Raw genomic sequence first — 17,104 nt, 5'->3', positions numbered from 1 at the left:
CGGCAGGGGCGGAGCCTCAGACGGGGCGGGGCGGGGCCTAGTTGCTGCGCTGCACCGAGCTGGTGTCCGGCAGGGCCGTGGCTGCTCCTCCACGCGTAGCCCCGCACCTGCTGCCCTCGTCCGGCCCGGAGCTCCGAGGCCATGCGGCTGGCGCTGCTCTGGGCTCTGGGACTGCTGGGCGCGGGCAGCCCTCGGCCCTCCCCGCCGCTGCCAAATATAGGTGAGTTCTCAGCCGATAGTGGGTCAAGGGGATGATTTGGAAAGAGGTACAAGGAAACCCAGAGGCAATGGGGTGCTGGGGTCTGCCGGAGCCTAACCAGAGGGCAGCCTGTGTGATCTGCCGACCAAAGCCTAGGGCCAGGTAATTTGGAGAGGGAAAGGAAGAGGAGGATGGGGAGGATGGGGAGGAGGAGGAGGAGGAGGGAGGATGGCGTCCTCTGTCCTGAAGTCCGGAGTTATCCCCGCAGACACTTTAAATCTCCGGCACCGAAAAGCGTGCGCCCGGGGCGGGTGTGTGTGTGTGGGCTCAGATCACGGAAAGAGTCACTCCTTAGGACTGACGTCTTCGTCTCTCTAGGGCCTAGCTGACAGTTCTACTCTATGAAGTACCCGGACTAGGCACGGCTAGTGGGGTTTAGTGAAAAGGATTATTTTCAGCCGTTCATTCCAGACCTGGGCGGCCAGCACCGCTCACTCGGGTGCGGTTGCCACCAGAAGCCTGGCGGAGCGGGAGGGGCCCGGAGGAGCCAGGGGAGGGAGCTTTCGCCAGGAAAGAGACTGGGACACCAACTCCTCCTTGGAACTTTCACTTCCCGCTGCTGTCTTGGGCTGGGGGCCGAGAGGGTAGGCGGGGGTGGAGTGTCCGGAGAGGAGAGGGCCATTGTTGGGGGGTGCTGGCGGAGGAAGCGGAGGCTGTTGGGAACGGGTGCGCCTGACTGGGCATCAAGGCTGTTTAGGGAGGTCAGAATGTTTGCACTGCTCACCCAAAGATGGGCGTTCCCGGCAGACATCTCTACTGTGAGGGAAAAGGCAGGGCAAGTGGGCATCAGGCCACAGACCTCTCCTAGTCCTAAGAAAGGGCATTCCTGATTGGGTGGGGAGTGTGATTGGGAAGGGATGGGAACAAGGGAGGGCCCCCGTGAAAACCTTGGGATTGGCCAAAGGGAAGGCAAGGAGGAGCTGAAAGCTGGATACTCTGAACTTTGGGGACTCGTGGGGGAAGTCCGTAAATTGGGAAAGAACCCCCCCCTTCCCATATCCTCCTTTAAATCCTGGCACGCAGTGCAGGACCGCTTAAGTCACTGTGCTGAGGGTCGGTGGGTCTGAGGACTCTAGTGGCTCCAGCCTTGCTAGGGATTTCCTCAGCAATCTCTTAGGAGGTTCTGGGACCCTGCAGGAGGCACGGAAGAAGAGCGGCAAGCCAACCCAGAGAGGCCGCTGAGTGAATCCATGAAGAGCCGGGCTGTTCAGGACAGCCCTCCGATGAGCCTAGCAGAAGTGCTTCAGGTGAGTCCCAGCCTGCTAATAAGATTTTCTCTTTTCTCACACTCCTTTCCCTCAGCCCCCGGCTACACTCAGCTCCGTCCCCTCTGCACGTACGTGTCTGCCTCGGCCCCAGCCCATCCTGGGAGAGTTCTGACACTAAGCCTCCTCTTTCCACTCACGCTGTTCTCTTTTTCAGTGGGGGAGAGATTTGGAAAGGGACAGGGACAGACAGACAGACACACACTTTCTGAAGCTGAGTCAGAGGAAGGGCTGGGGCCTGTGCCGGCCCTTCACGATGCTTCCTCTCTGGGCAGGAAGCCGAGAAGGGGTGGTTCAGATGCCTTCCCTGACCCCCCACATAAGCCCCTAGAACAATGCCCAGGCCAGGCAGGGTTTCCTGGACCCTCCCATGGGATCCCCCAACCAGTGACCTAATCATTGGTACTCTCCTGAGAGCCTGAGGTTTTCTGATTTTATAGAAGTTGTGGGCAGGGCTAGGGGAGGTGACATGCCTCTGGTGTCCACAGACTGGTTTACCTGAGGCCCTGAGGATTTCCTTGGAGCTGGACGGTGAGAGTCATATCCTGGAGCTTCTACAGAATAGGTAAGGTGGCAGGCATGAATAATTACTGGGAGGTGATTTACATAACATTTATTATGCACCAAGTACTAAGTACCTATGCTCAGGGACTCCTTAACCACAATCCTATATAGATGCTATTACTTATGATTCTTATTTAACATTTGAAGAAGTTAAAGCCCAGAGAAATTAAATAACTTGCCTGAGTTCATACAGTTATAGATGTCAAAAATCATATTGCAACTTAGACAGGCAGGAGGAGACGACAGCTCATCCTTCAGACTCTGTGGCCTGGAAGGAACCGAGTAGTTAGTTTGGTGGCATTGCCTGGTCCCTAACATACCCTTGTCTACTTCGGGCCCTAGCTTGTCACTCCAACACCCTGTGAAGGGGCTCAAATCCTGCCCTCTTTTTCTCACAGAGATCTTATCCCTGGCCGCCCAACTCTGGTGTGGTACCAGCCTGATGGCACCCGAATGGTCAGTGAGGGCTACAGTCTGGTGAGTCAGGCCCTCTGGTGCTGCTTCAGGCCTGGGCAAAAGAGGGAAGGAAGAAGGGAGGATGGCAGCCCTGGAGGAAGTGGGAGGGTCCTGCCTGCCCTTGCTGGCAAGCTGGACTCCGGGGTTGTCTGGTCTCCCCTGTGGGCTTGTGGTAACTAATGTGGCTTCCCTGCTGTAGGAAAACTGCTGCTACCGAGGACGAGTGCAGGGCCACCCCAGCTCCTTTGTCTCCCTCTGTGCCTGCTCTGGGATCAGGTACTGTGGGTGGGTTAGCTACCAGGGGAGAGGATCCACACAGGCAGGGAGCCGAAATACTCTGACTCCCTGTCCTTTTCCTTAGGGGGTTGGTCGTCCTGTCCCCAGAGAGAGGCTATACACTGGAGCTGGGCCCTGGGGACCTTCAGCGTCCCATCGTTTCTCAGATCCAAGACCTCCTGTTGCCAGGCCACACCTGTGCCCCAAGCTGGCATGCCTCTGTGCCCACTTGGGCAGGACCAGACCTCCTTCCGGAACAGCATCACATTCACAGGGTGAGGAGGCAGCCTGAGAGCCCAGACCCCATGTTTCAGGCATGGTGTGAACGCTGCCTTGGTCGTCGCTCTTCCTAGCAACCTGAGAAGGCAGGTGCTGCCCAAAGCTCTATTTGCCAAGGAAGAAATCCTAATTTACGAAGATGGAGATTACACTACAGTGTGAAAATTAAAGTGAATTGATATGGCAGGTGCTTAGCACTGGAGCCTGGAACACTGTATGTGATAATGTCAGCTGTTATTTAGTTGTTTCGGTTTTTGTGTTTGTTTGTTTGTTTGTCTGTTTGCCTCCTGAGCAATGGGATTAAAGGTCTGCTCTACCATACCCACCCATAATAGGTTTTGATTTGCTTTTGTTTGTTTGTGTTTAAGATAGGGTCTCTCTCTATAGCCTTGGCTGTCCTGGAATTTAACCAGGCTGGCCTTGAACTCACTGAGATCCACCTACCTCTGCCTGTGCTGGGATTAAAGGTGCGTGCCAACATGCCTGGCTTTTAGTTAGTTTTTTTTTTTTTTTTTTTTTTTTGTAAGTGTATTTTTTAAAATCGAAGGAAGCCAGGCTTGAATNCCACCTACCTCTGCCTGTGCTGGGATTAAAGGTGAAAGTCAAGGGCCTCTTCTGGCTTTTAGTTTTTTTTTTTTTTTTTTTTTTTTTAGTTAGTATTTTTTAAAATCGAAGGAAGCCAGGCTTGAATGTACACAACTGTGTCCTAGCAGCTGTTTGGGGATCAGAGGCAGGAGGACAGAGTTCACTGCCAGCCGGAGCTGCACAGCAAGACACTGTCTCAGAAACCCAAAAGCTTGCTTTAGAGTAGGAAAATAGAATCCCATTATGGGATTCATAATCTGTCCTTGGTCCACTATGGGCAGGTCTCTGAGCTCTCACATACCCCGTGAGGTCTTCATCCTCTTAACGACTCAAAGTGGGTATGGACACAGCTTACCCAGCCCGGGGCAGTGGCCCTGAGGAGAATCTGCCCGACACATCTCGATTCTTATCCACAGCTTAAGCGGGATGTAGTAACAGAGACGAAAATTGTGGAGCTGGTGATTGTGGCTGACAATTCAGAGGTGAGTGTGTTGACACCATAGCCTGCTCTTGCTCCCTGCCCACACCCACTTTCCTACATTTCAAGATAACCCCACTTGGCCCCCCCAGGTCAGGAAGTACCCTGACTTCCAACAACTGCTGAACCGAACACTAGAAGCAGCTCTCTTGCTAGACACGGTGAGTCTGGGGCTGGGTAGGAGGCCCAGCCCTCCCTTACTGTGGCCCTAGCCCCATCACTCTCTTACTGCGGCCCCGCCCCTTTTCTGAGCCTCAGACCTTTCAGTTCTTCCAGCCCTTGAATGTCCGGGTAGCGCTTGTGGGCCTAGAGGCATGGACCCAGCACGACCTGATAGAGATGAGCTCCAACCCAGCTGTCCTGCTAGACAACTTCCTCCGCTGGCGCCGGACAGACTTGCTGCCTCGACTGCCCCATGACAGTGCCCAGCTGGTGACGTAAGGATCCCAAGCCCTGCTACCCCGGGGCCTGATGCTATCCTGTCAGGGCTGAGTGTCCATCCCTTCAACTCCCGTGAGGCTCTGACAATGATGGCTTTAGACTCTGATCTCCCCCCCCCCACTGTCCTGCAGTGTTACCTCCTTCTCTGGGCCCATGGTGGGCATGGCCATTCAGAATTCCATCTGTTCCCCTGACTTCTCCGGAGGTGTGAATATGGTAAGCTGCCTGTGGGTCTCCTCATTTCCCCGTACACTTCTCCAGTGTTTGGGTCCTTTATTCACTGAACATTCTCTTCAAACTTGTCTGGTCTTAGAGCTGTGGGGAAAGAAGGCAGAGGGCCACAAAGTGGCCTTTACTTGTCACAGAACTTATGTGTGGCCAGTTCATCATAGAATGCAGAGTTGTCACTTATGACACCTTTGTATTTCTAGGGGGGAAGAGGTCGAAAGGCAGAGGTGATATTTGGGATATATATATATATATATATATATATATATATATATATATATATATATATTGGGGAGGGGAGGGCAGAGTTTAGCTAGAACTTAGGTCCCTGGCACCCAGGCCTGGACTCTCCTACTTTAGTCAATTAAGGAGGAATCAGTATCCAGGGGAGCGGATGAGGAGGGGACAGGAATAGTCGGGGCAGGCTGGCCATTGTGTTGATTCCAGGCTGGGGTTGGACCTGGGGTATCTCCCTCCCCAATGACAGGACCACTCCACAAGCATCTTAGGCGTTGCCTCCTCCATCGCCCATGAGTTGGGCCACAGCCTGGGTCTAGACCATGATTCGCCCGGGCACAGTTGTCCCTGTCCAGGTCCAGCCCCAGCCAAGAGCTGTATCATGGAGGCCTCCACAGAGTGAGTAACTGGGGCTGGGGTGAGGTGGGGGGGTGGGATGTTAGGGTGCATGAGGGTAAGGCGAGGCACGAGAGCCTCTGCCCAGCTCCCCTGGCCACTCTCCTCAGCTTCCTACCAGGTTTGAACTTCAGCAACTGCAGCCGACAGGCCCTGGAAAAGGCCCTCCTGGGTGGAATGGGCAGCTGCCTCTTCGAACGGCAACCCAGCCTGGTCCCTATGTCCTCTTTGTGTGGAAATATGTTTGTGGACCCCGGAGAGCAGTGTGACTGTGGCTTCCCAGATGTGAGCCCCTGACCCCAAAGCCTTGCCCGCTCCCATCTGTGTCCTCGCCCTCATTATTCAGCCCTGAGTTTCCCCGTGTAGCTTTCTGGCTCTGAGGGGCGGGGTCTCGTTCAGTCCGTGCCTTTGCTCCCTGGGTTTGCTCCCCGGGTGAACCGGAGGGCTTGTGCGCGCAGGCGCAGACTCGCTCCCTCCGAACCCTTGCCTGCAGGAATGCTCTGATCCCTGCTGTGACTATCTCACCTGCCAGCTGAGGCCAGGAGCGCAGTGTGCATCTGATGGACCCTGTTGTCAAAACTGCAAGGTGGGCATCGACCTGGGACTAGGCCCCGCCGCCGAGCTCGCCTGCCAGGTGCCAGGTTCAAAGACTCATCCTGAGCTCTGACCCTGAGCTCCTGGCTGATGCTGCCCAGTACCTACTTTGATGCTCGCCACCCTCCACAGTTGCACCCAGCTGGTTGGCTGTGCCGCCCTCCCACAGACGATTGTGATTTGCCTGAATTCTGCCCAGGAGATAGCTCTCAGTGCCCATCTGACCTCAGACTTGGGGACGGCGAGCCTTGTGCTGGCGGAGAGGCTGTGTGTATGCACGGGCGCTGTGCCTCCTATGCCCGGCAGTGCCAGTCTCTTTGGGGACCCGGGGCCCAGCCTGCTGCACCACTTTGCCTCCAAACAGCCAACACTCGGGGTAATGCCTTTGGGAGCTGTGGGCGCAGCCCCAGTGGTAGCTACATGCCTTGTGCCCCTAGGTAAGTGGAAAAAGTGGGCTTTTCCCGAGTTTGTGAGCACCTTGGCGCTTCTTCTACCAACCCTTCTTGCCTTTCTCCCTACCCCCAGAGATGCCATTTGTGGGCAACTGCAGTGCCAGTGGGGTAGGAGCCAGCCTCTGCTGGGTTCAGTTCAAGATCGGCTCTCAGAGGTCCTGGAAGGCAATGGGACACAGTTAAACTGCAGCTGGGTGGACTTGGACCTGGGCAATGATGTGGCCCAGCCTCTTCTGGCACTTCCTGGCACTGCCTGTGGTCCTGGCCTGGTGAGTAGACTGGGTGACTGAGACCAGGTGGGAAGCAGCCTCTGGCCAGAGCTCGCGGTGCCCAGGAAGCCAGATTTTTCAGCCCGAACAGCCTTGTTTCCCCACCCAGCTTCGGTTTCACATCTATAAAGGGGAGCCTCACAGCCTTGTAGGCCCCAGTCCCTCTAAGGCTTTGAGAATGTGAACTTTGCTCTTCTCTCTATGGAGCAGGTGTGCATCGGCCACCGATGCCAGCCCGTGGATCTCCTGGGAGCACAGGAATGTCGAAGCAAATGCCATGGCCATGGGGTGAGCTGGTGTTGGAGGAGATGAAGGGGGGAAGGGAGCCCCCTGAAGGGAAAAGTCCAGACTTGGAAACAGACATACCTTGGTGCCCGTCTTTGCCACTTCCCGGGATATGTTATTAGCCTTCTTGGGCTGTTTCCTCTTCCAACTGGACATAATAATGGTACCCATATCCTGGAGGGCATGAAAGCGGCTAGTGACCAGCATATTAAAAGTATTAGCTTGCTGGCATTTCCCCTGGCATGGATAAGGACTCCCCCTCTCCAGGACTGCCTGTCTACCCATTCTCCGAAGCATCCCTGACAGTTTGAGAAGCTTTAGGGGATAAAAAAGAATTCTTGAAAAGCCAGCAGTGGTGGCACACGCCTTTATTCCCAGCACTTGGGAGGGAGAGGCAGGTAGATTTCCCAATTTGAGGGCAGCCTGCTCTATAGAGCAAATTCTAGGAAAGTCAGGGACACACAGATAAATCCTGTCTTGAAAAACCGAAGCAAAACAAAACAAAAAGGAAAGCCACACACAGGGAAGTGGTCCCATCTGACAGACACCCTCGTTGCTTGCCTTTTGTCCCTCTAGGTCTGTGACAGCAGTGGACACTGTCACTGTGAAGAGGGCTGGGCACCTCCTGACTGCATGACCCAGCTCAAAGGTAGCTAGAGGATGGACCCGGGGCATTGGGAAGGGTGAAACAGCCCTGGCCGTCTCCTCTCTCCTTGGTCCCCTTCCTGACCCCTTTACTCTCTGTCCCTTGACTCTGTGACGACTCCTGAAGTCTCTGGGTCCTCAGCACCTCACTTCCTCCCTATCTCTGCTCCTCTCTCAGTAGAGAGTTCTTAGCTAGACCCACCCTCAGTTTGGACTTCTCTCCATAGCAACCAGCTCCCTGACCACAGGCCTGCTCCTCAGCCTCCTGTTGTTATTGGTCCTCGTACTACTTGGTGCCAGCTACTGGCACCGTGCCCGCCTGCATCAGCGGCTCTGCCAGCTCAAGGGATCCAGCTGCCAATATAGGTATGAACATCCTGTCCCTGCTGCCATTTCCTTCAATCAGGGACAGTTCTGGAACCCTGATTCTAAAGGCCCCAAGCCATACAGTCCTTACCCCTTGCTTCTAAGTTCCAACTCTCAGATCCTGAGTTTTCCGACTACCATTCCTACATACCAACCTATCATCTCTGTGTGTTTCCCTTAACTTCACCCCCAGATACAAGGGCCACTTCTCTCAGGATAGGGGAAAGATAGCCTTCTTCCAGGATGCTCAACCACACCCCTAAAGCATACATAGCTACCCTCCAAGGGCCAAAAGGTTCATTTCTCCCAGATCAGCAGGTGGGTGGCTAGTCCCATTTTTTTTCCCTTTGGCTTTCTTCATACTCAGGGCAGCCCAATCCAGTCCTCCTGAACGACCAGGACCTCCACAGAGGGCACAGCAGATGACAGGCACTAAGGTAAGCCCTGGATGCCAGAGGAAAGAGGAGTCCACATTACTTGTTACCTACCTCGGGCCTTAGAGGTAGCACTAAGGGTTCAAGACTCAGAAAGACTTGGAGTGCTCAGTCAATCCAAGGACTCAGGACCAGTAAGTAGCAGGCAGAGAAACAAGGACAGCCAGAGTGGGTGAGCCAGTCACCCCAGAAGGCTCTGCTGAGCTCTCTCAGCTGGCCCAATCAGTGGCTTTGAGAGACGATTCTATCCACGCCCTTCACAGCGACCAGAGCCATGGGATAATGGGGCCTTGTGCAAAAGGACCTTCCGTGTGCTAAGATCTGATAAGGCCCAGGACATCATGTGTGAAAGGATGCCAAGTGCCAGAGCCTAAGCCCTCTACCTTTAATGGCAAGAGGGTGTGTATGGAGTCAGCCTGCATGTCCCCTCCAGCACATGCCACTCCCTTGCATGCAGCTCAGTGACCTCACTGTCTCTGGGGCCCTGCTGCCCTGTCTGAACACTAACCCATTCTGCCCACATCTGTCTGTTTCCTCTCACCCACTCTGCCTGTCCGCTCCTCCTGCCTTCTCAGCAAGCTAGTGTGGTCAGCTTTCCAGTGCCCCCCTCCAGGCCGCTGCCACCTAACCCCGTGCCCAAGAAACTCCAGGTAAATCTGGGCTGGGCCTTGCCCTGGCTCAGGACAGGTGGGAGGTGTGGTGCCCAATCGTAGTTCTCATCCCTGCTTCCCCCCAGTGGTGTTCTTCATTAGGAGACCAGGGTGCCCCCTCAGCCTTCAAAGTCCCCGATGCAGCAAAGGGTGAGCCTCCCGCCATGGTCTCTACTACCACCTGGTGGTCGATAGTAGGACTGCAGCCATCCAGGGACTCTGTGATTGATCCGCACCTTCCTTCCCCGGGGCTCTGCGCATGCTCCCATTTTCCCCTGACCCCCACCCCCCACCCCCTCTCGGCTGAGTTTGCATGTCGATCCCTGGGTAGCCTCTGCATGCTCACTACCTTGGACCATGCTTTCCAAGCCACTGGCTCCTCTCTTTGTTCAGGCTGCGCTGGCTGACCGATCCAATCCCCCCACTCGCCCTCTGCCCGCTGACCCTGTGGTGAGGCGCCCAAAGGTAACAGTGAGGGGGAGCAGGACATCACCTCTCCTACCTAGAGCAATGGTGGCAATGGGCAATGGGAGACAGGTTGCCTCCCTCTATGCCTGATGGCATGTATCCCAGTGGCACCTTTGGTAGTGACAGGTTTGTTTGGAGACAAAGGTGACCACTAGCACCGCTCTCAGAACCCCTACATTGTGGGCGAGAAACATGACATCTTTCTAAACTGGCCTTCTTTCTCAGTCTCAGGGGCCTACCAAACCCCCACCCCCAAGAAAGCCACTGCCTGCCAACCCACAGGGCAGGCACCCACCAGGTGACCCGCCTGGCCCAGGAGATGGAAGCTTGCAGCTGGTGGTTCCCTCCAGGTAGGTGAAGAGGGCATTGCCGAGGTTAAGTGCCTTGCTGCCAGTGAGGCATCTAGGCAGGAGTTCTGACCATTTTTCTTCTTGGCTCTTCTTAACTGCAGGCCAGCTCCACCACCCCCTGCAGCATCTTCTTCGCTCTACCTCTGACCTCTGGAGATTTGGCTGCCTCCTCCCCAAGCTCTAAGACTCAGAGAAGTGGAACCTCTGCCCCAAACACTAGAGAAGCAGGAGAACAGACCATTTGGTGTCCAGACCTAAAGAACCACCAGGCGCTGTGAAGCAATACCTGGGGATGCACTAAAATAGCTGCAGCGGGGTGCTGGGGAGAGGCTGAGGCCGGGGCTGGAGTAGGTGGTGGAAGGACATGGACACTGTCTATCTCTGCTCTGTTGTAATAAATGTGAGATCTTGGAATTTGTCTGCTCCTGGAAGCTGGGTAGTTCCTGCTGTTTGCAGGGGTGGCCACTAGGAGACGCTGCTGGGTCAAACCAGGGCCTGTAGGAGAGGATCACTTCCCAGAAAGGGTCAACAAGAATGTGTCACTTGGGATGCCTGTCGCTTGCTTCTGCCCAGTCTGGGACGGATGGCCTCTGGTCTACAGGTTCTCCCCGGCGATGCTGCTCAGCCCCCACCACAGCTAGAGACAAATGATCTAAGTCGTCCGACCTGCATCCCCACCCTCTGACCAGAGGTTGGGAAAATGGATCTAACTGGTGTTCTCAGAGCCCTGAGCCTGGGTGGAGCAGGGCAGCGGCTGCTTGGATTCCCAGGCTTCACACCTGCCTCCTCCACCTCCCTGCCCCCACCTGAAGGTTCCAGAACAAAGGTGCTTTGTGTTTGTGATTGCTACCACCTCATCATTTAGACCTCAGGACTGAGGCCTCCTGGGAGAGAGGAGGTGTGTGGGGAATAAGGGGCAGGCTGTGCCCCACAATGGTCACCCAGCAAGATGCTCTAGAGGAATGTCAGGGGTGTCCCCAGAGCCACTTCAGTCCTTCTCCTTCCACCATCCTCTGTGTGTGCAAAGCAAAAGAACAATGCATGGAAGGTAATTCTGCTTCCGCCTCCAAAAGTATCTGGGGTTTCAGGTGCTGGCCATCATGTGTGTGTGTGTGTGTGTGTGTGTGTGTGTGTGCGCACATAGTCCCTGCCCCCAATAGGAACTTGCTGTGTGCTGACTAGAACGCTGGATTCCTCTATGGGTGTAATTCATGGCCTCCCAGACTTCAATGAGGCTTTCTACCTTGAACCAATGCAGACACAAAGGACAAGATCTAAACATAAACAGAACCAGCCCTCTTAGGTGGTGGTGCATGAGCATGAGCATGGCTGTAATCCCAGCACTGGGGAGGATAGGGCAGGATTATCACTGCCAGTCTGAGGCCAGCCTGGCTTACAATAGAAGTTCCAGGCCAGCCAGACTTTAGTGTTAAGACCCTGTTTTAAACAAAATAAAGTACAACACAGGATTTGAAATTAGACAGCCTTGGTCAAGTGCTTACCTGAGTTTGGATAACCAGCACCCGTGTAAAAAGCCCTAAGTTTAGTGGTTTACCTCTGTAACTCCTCCGTGGGTGGGAGGGGTGAGGTGGGGCTAGGAAACAGGAGCACTCCCCCACCCTGGCCCAAGCTTACAGGACTGCAAGCCAAGCCAATCAGGGTTTGGTGAGAGACCCTATCTCAAAAAATAAGGTGGAGAAGGAATAGAAGCGAGACTTCAACTCGCGCCGACACGTACACACACATAGAAAACCAAAACCCTCAAGCATTAATTCCTTAGTGGAATATCCCCTATGCCACCCTCTTCCCGCACAGTGAGATAACAAAGGGACGCTTTGGCTAACCTGGAGCGCACAGGGCACAGGAAGCACAAAGGGTTAACAAGAGTTGGCGCTGGGTAGAGAGGCGGAGACGAGTTTTCATTGGTGGAAAGTTACCCAGGGGTGTGGTCTAAGAGCCTCCACACCCCTCCTCCGTTCCGTACCCCCCACCCCCCTCCACTTCTGTACCTTTCTCGCCCCGACAGAGAAGTGGGCAGGGACCAGCCGGGCCAGACCAGACTGGACCTCAGGGGCGATGCGGCTGCTACCCCTGCTGCGGACTGTGCTCTGGGCCGCGCTGCTCGGCTCGCGCCTGCGGGGGTGCTCCAGCCTCCGCCACCCTATCTACTGGAACTCCTCTAACCCCAGGTAGCACGGCCGAACGAGGCGAGCGCCGAGCTGGGCCCGCGCGCTCCCAGGCTGTGCGCGCGCCCGCTGCTCGCCTTTTTGCAAGGCGCTGTCTGAGCCCTGCCCAGCCGCGCGATGGGGCTCCTTTGTTTGAGCCGGCGGGGGAGGGGCGAGGCGTGCCCGGCCTCCCCCCCCCCGCACGTGTTGGTGGGGGAGCGGGCGGAGGACCCTAGTCCTGGGGGTGGTCGGCTGGAGTCTGAGAGCAGGGAGCTGAGGGGGCCTGGGCCCGTATTCCGGGTCCCGCCCCCCTTTTCTAGGGAGCCCAAACCTCTGGAGGGGCAGGAGCTGGGCTGGACCGCTGAGAACCAGGGAGGGATTTTTACCCAAGTGAAAGAACTTGAGTTCCTCTCTGGTTCTGAGAGCCTCTCGGGGCCCCTTGATATCTCTGCTTCCATCTTGATCTTATTTCTGCCCAATCCTGGCCCTACATCTGATTCACCTGTGGGCCAGTCATTTGACCTTGCTCACCTCAGTTATGTCATCTACAAAATGGGCTAATAATACCCAGTCCCCTGGGAAGCAAGTGACTGAGGTCAGGCTTGTGAAAAGAAGTGCAGCTGTACGATTTCAGTGCTTATTTCTTCCCCTCTGCTGAGCTGGCTGCCTTTGAACCTCGGCATTTTTTGTTGTTTGCTTCCTATTTCTCCCTGCCTCTCTGCCTTCCCCATCTGTTTTCCTTTCTGATTTTCTACTTCAGACAATCTGTGGCTCTGTTCATTTATTCACTAACATTTGATAAGCACACTCTCTGTGTGTGTCAAGACCAGTGCTGAGCTGCTGGGCTTTACCAATGAAACCCTGCCCTGTGGGAGGCCACAGCTCCCCAGGGAGGGCAGGCCTAAAGATAGTCATTCCAATACCAATACCAGTGATAAGCGCTATTGTCCTGGACTCTGACTTCTTCTATCTCAGTTCCAGACCAGTACCTCAGCCCCCAGCCCTTGAGTTTCTAGTTCATTCACCAAATTCACAAGTATTTCCTGAGCTCTGGCTTGGCAGGGGGTGCTTTTCCACACCCAGTGTGATGAAGCATACAAAGATCCTATCTCCCCTCCATTCCTTCCTTCTCCTGCTAGTGGTCAGAACCTAGCCCAGGAACCCTTCTAATCAGGGGTCGCCACAGCAGGTGGTTCTTGGCCACCCACTGAAAGATATTTAGAGGCCTTCTCTAAATCCTGCTTTGTTGTATGCGTGCCTGTGCCTGTGTTGGACTCATTCCATCTGTGGTGCTGTGGGGGCGGCCTGTCCTGGCCCTTCTCGCCTGTCCTGGCTCCCTCAGGCTGCTCCTGAGAGGAGGGGCTGTCTTGGTAATCATCATCTACTTGTCTGCTTAAGAAAGGAAGCTGGACTGTGTGTGGTGGCACATGCCTGTAAATTCCAGTCTTTGGAGGGCTGAGGTCACGCATGGGGCTCACAGCCTCTGCAGACTCCACCGCCAGAGGACCCTCCGTCAAGCCCCTGCGCTCGCTCACACATACCCACATATACATTCATGCATAACTTTAAAAAAAATGATAAAATGAATGAAGACTGAGGTAAAGGAGGAGGATCGTGAGTTCAAGGCCAGCCTGGGGCATATAGCAAAATCTCTAAAAAGTGAAAAAGAACCCACCTAGTCAATTTCTTTTCACTGTGGGGGACAAGAGTCTACCTCTCTCTGTGATGACACCGAAGACCCTCCCGCTCCTTGTCGGTAACTAGTCTGTGGGCATATATCTGTTCCCTGCCTCAGCGTCCTGGCAACACTCATCCTCTTAGCAAGCACAGATGGTAGGCCAGGCCCCATGGGGGTGGGGTGGGGGGTCAACAGGCTGCAGGGAAGGTGCCCCCATAGATAGGGTATGGTGATTGTCTCCTCACCAATAAGCAATCCTTGTGGGTTGGGCACTGACTGCAGCCTCTAGCCTCGCTAACACTGACGTGATGGGCATATTTATTTATCAAGGAGAGGTTCAGTCTGGGAATTGGCGTAGGCGTGTAAGCTCAGCTACTCGGAAGGCTAGGGCAGGAGGATCGTAGATAAGTTCAAGGCCTGCCTGAGCTATAGAGCGAGTTCATGGACAGCCTGGGTGATTTAGCAATACCCTGTTCCAAAAAAAAAAAAAAAAAAAAAAAAAAAAAAAAAAATAAAAAGTGATTAGAAATATAGCATTCATTATAGCTCAGTAATAGAGCATTCGGNAGAGCGAGTTCATGGACAGCCTGGGTGATTTAGCATGAGATCTTGTCTGAAAAAAAAAAAAAAAAAAAAAAAAAAAAAAGGCTAGTTATAGATCAGTAATAGAGCATTCATTATAGCTCAGTAATAGAGCATTCGGTTCAATCCCAGCTACCAAAAAAGGGGGGACATTTTTAAAAACGGGGTGAATCTCTCTTAGAAACTCATGCCTTCCTGAACTATCCTATGTCTAGTGGGCATGACAGAGGCAGGCTCAGACCCCACATGTGCCCCAGTGGTCCCATGCTACAGCCCTTCAGCCCACATTCCCTTGTGCCCACAGGTTGCTCCGAGGAGATGCCGTGGTGGAGCTGGCCCTCAACGATTACCTAGACATCTTCTGCCCACATTATGAGAGCCCAGGGCCCCCGGAGGGCCCGGAAACCTTTGCGTTATACATGGTGGACTGGTCAGGCTACGAGGCCTGCACGGCAGACGGGGCAAATGCCTTCCAGCGCTGGAAATGTTCCCTACCTTTTGCCCCTTTCAGCCCTGCTCGATTCTCTGAAAAGATTCAGCGCTTCACACCCTTCTCGCTGGGCTTCGAGTTCTTGCCTGGAGAGACTTACTACTATATCTGTGAGTGAGCAGCTCACACTGTGTGCCTCTTGGGGAAGGTGGGGGGAGAAGAGTGGGGCTCTCGGCCTTTGCCATGTGTCTGAGACCTCTAAAATAAGGAGAAAGGAAAGGCTGTGCGGGAAGGAGAGCTGTGGCTGCTGATGCTTAGAGAGTTGGGTTGGGCCTGGGACAAGGTTAGGGAACAGCTCGACTGAGTCTGCAGAGGAGGGAGTGTGGAAACCAAGGACGACTAGGGAGACGCCGAGAGCTGTGGATGGACTGGCACCTGGTGTGCCTTCCAAAGGAAGAGGGCCTGCTACAGCCTATCACCAGGAGATGGTTTTCTTCGCTAACTTCTTCCTCCCAATTTCCTACAGCGGTGCCAACTCCGGAGAGTCCTGGCCGGTGCCTGAGACTCCAGGTGTCTGTCTGCTGCAAGGAGAGCGGTAAGTGAACCAGGGTCTCCCAGGCGGGGAAGGAGAGAAAGACTGGGGAGGAAACAGGAACAGCAGACCTAAGGGGTCCAGACAGAGCCTCAGGCTCCAGAGCCTTCTCTGATAAGTCATCCCTGTGCCAGCATCCACCGCACCTTTTTAAAAGCTGGGCACAGAGAACGGGGCGTCCAAGAGGCAAAACCCTTTAAAGTCTTAATTGGGTTTGAAGACTACTGGCCAGTAAGACTTGGAAGTTGGGGTTTGGGAAAGCAGTGGCTGCTTTGGGAGCCCCTAGAGAGTGGGAAAGGCCCAGAGGAAGCTGCAGAGGCAGCGGGCAGACCCAGCAGTTCTTCCTCTCCCTTACAGGGTCCGAGTCGGCTCATCCAGTTGGGAGTCCTGGAGAAAGCGGTACGTCAGAGTGGCAGGGGGTCCATGCGCCCAGCCCCCTGTCTCTCTTGCTGCTGCTCCCAATCCTCCGTCTCCTGAGAGTTCAGTGAGCCAAGTAGACCTTCCAAGTCACCCCAAGGAAACCAGAGCCCTTCCCAAGATCCTCTGTGGAAGGGGTTCCTGCCACTGTACGGGCGGTGCCAAACCAGGCAGACAGGATGAAGCTTTGATGTGCAAAGTCGGAGGATCTGAGGTGACCCTTGTAGGTGACTGCCCCCTCGCCACAGGCTGAAGAGGAACTGTAAGGGAACTGCAGACAGTCCGGGGCACCCAGGAGCATAGCATAGCTGCTTTGATGGTCTTGTCTCCTCCCCTGGAAGACTGGGATTTCAGGGGATCAAATCCTTGAGACGCTGGGAGTCAAAGCCAAAGACCTGGGCGCAGGTGGGTTCCTGGCCAAGAAGCAAAGGAGAAGCCATGGTGCCTGTGCCCTCCAGGCCTCTTCCCAGGAGCAATTGATGCCCCTTCCTGGGGGCCGCTCGCGTGTCTTCTGTGAAGATGGACTTGCCATGAGGTTAAATTTCATGCTGGTTTGTATTTTTTATAAAGTGTTTGGACCAAACCTTCAATAAATCACCCGTTCTAGTGGGGCATGGTGGCTCACACCTGTAATCCCAGCGGGGTGGGGGGGTAGTGAGAGTGAGCAGGAGGTCAGGTGAGTATGGGAGACCCTGTCTCAAAAAAAAAAAAAAAAAAAAAAATTAAAAAAAACAAAGCAGAACCTCCTTGGAGAGCAGTGAGCAGGCTCTGCAGGTGAAAGTGAGCGAGGTCAATTCCTGGAACTCACACGGTGAAGAGAACACACTCCCAAAAGTTGTCCTTCGAACATGCTACACGGCGTGTCAATGGATGTGCCACATGAATGCGCATGCGCACGCACGCACACACAGATAATAAACTTAGGTTAAAAACCACCCTTCTTTGTGTGGCCCTCCCTTGTGGCTTCTTCCCTGACACCTGAGCTCCCTGGGGTCTCAGCTTGGCTTGGCCTGACCCCATGCCAGCTGTGCCCGGGGCCCTCCATGCCAGACATCAGTGCGCACCCTTCTGGGCAGTTTGGGATAGGTGCCAGCAGCAGCTGTGGTGCTTGGCACCCTCTCCCACCTCTCCAGCCATCTTCCCGTGCTAGGTGGCAGATGCTGTCGACAATCCACTCTGGCAGTGCCTACTCCGGGTACTGGGATAAAACCCGAGGGGGTGGGTGACAGAAAAGCACCTGGGTTTCAGAATGCGGGAGTCTTA

At 54.6% G+C, this 17,104-nt stretch overlaps 2 protein-coding genes across 6 annotated transcripts; both read left to right on the top strand.

Moving 5' to 3' along the window:
* The first annotated feature begins 5 nt into the window (after window positions 1-5).
* Window positions 6-10,395, top strand: Adam15 (ADAM metallopeptidase domain 15). Of its 5 annotated transcripts, none has more exons than XM_021195368.1 (23): window positions 6-220; window positions 1,397-1,506; window positions 2,013-2,089; window positions 2,487-2,565; window positions 2,744-2,820; window positions 2,906-3,095; window positions 4,101-4,166; window positions 4,255-4,323; window positions 4,430-4,599; window positions 4,735-4,819; window positions 5,319-5,467; window positions 5,575-5,749; window positions 5,958-6,050; window positions 6,191-6,495; window positions 6,584-6,779; window positions 6,990-7,067; window positions 7,641-7,713; window positions 7,937-8,075; window positions 8,443-8,512; window positions 9,085-9,159; window positions 9,553-9,624; window positions 9,853-9,977; window positions 10,079-10,395. In XM_021195368.1, the coding sequence occupies exons 1-23, from the start codon at window positions 142-144 to the stop codon at window positions 10,122-10,124; spliced, it is 2,598 nt and encodes an 865-aa protein (XP_021051027.1). In that variant the 5' UTR covers window positions 6-141; the 3' UTR covers window positions 10,125-10,395. The 5 variants fall into 5 exon arrangements, 4 of the variants coding, with proteins under 4 accessions (XP_021051027.1, XP_021051031.1, XP_021051029.1 ...); XR_003843708.1 differs by lacking the exon at window positions 10,079-10,395 and adding an exon at window positions 9,246-9,309 and having other exon boundaries at window positions 61-220; window positions 9,853-9,943; XM_021195370.2 differs by lacking the exon at window positions 9,085-9,159 and having other exon boundaries at window positions 61-220; window positions 10,079-10,391.
* A 1,609-nt stretch (window positions 10,396-12,004) lies between these two features.
* Window positions 12,005-16,474, top strand: Efna4 (ephrin A4). The gene is made up of 4 exons (XM_021196627.2): window positions 12,005-12,166; window positions 14,707-15,002; window positions 15,359-15,427; window positions 15,782-16,474. Exons 1-4 carry the CDS (start codon window positions 12,054-12,056, stop codon window positions 15,910-15,912), a joined length of 609 nt encoding a protein of 202 aa, XP_021052286.1. The 5' UTR covers window positions 12,005-12,053; the 3' UTR covers window positions 15,913-16,474.
* Window positions 16,475-17,104: the final 630 nt, after the last annotated feature.

This window comes from Mus pahari, chromosome 4 (assembly GCF_900095145.1).
Source record: "Mus pahari chromosome 4, PAHARI_EIJ_v1.1, whole genome shotgun sequence".
Lineage (NCBI taxonomy): Eukaryota > Metazoa > Chordata > Mammalia > Rodentia > Muridae > Mus > Mus pahari.
The sequence above is the reverse complement of the archived record's forward strand: the minus strand, read 5'-3'. Positions and strand labels throughout refer to the sequence as shown.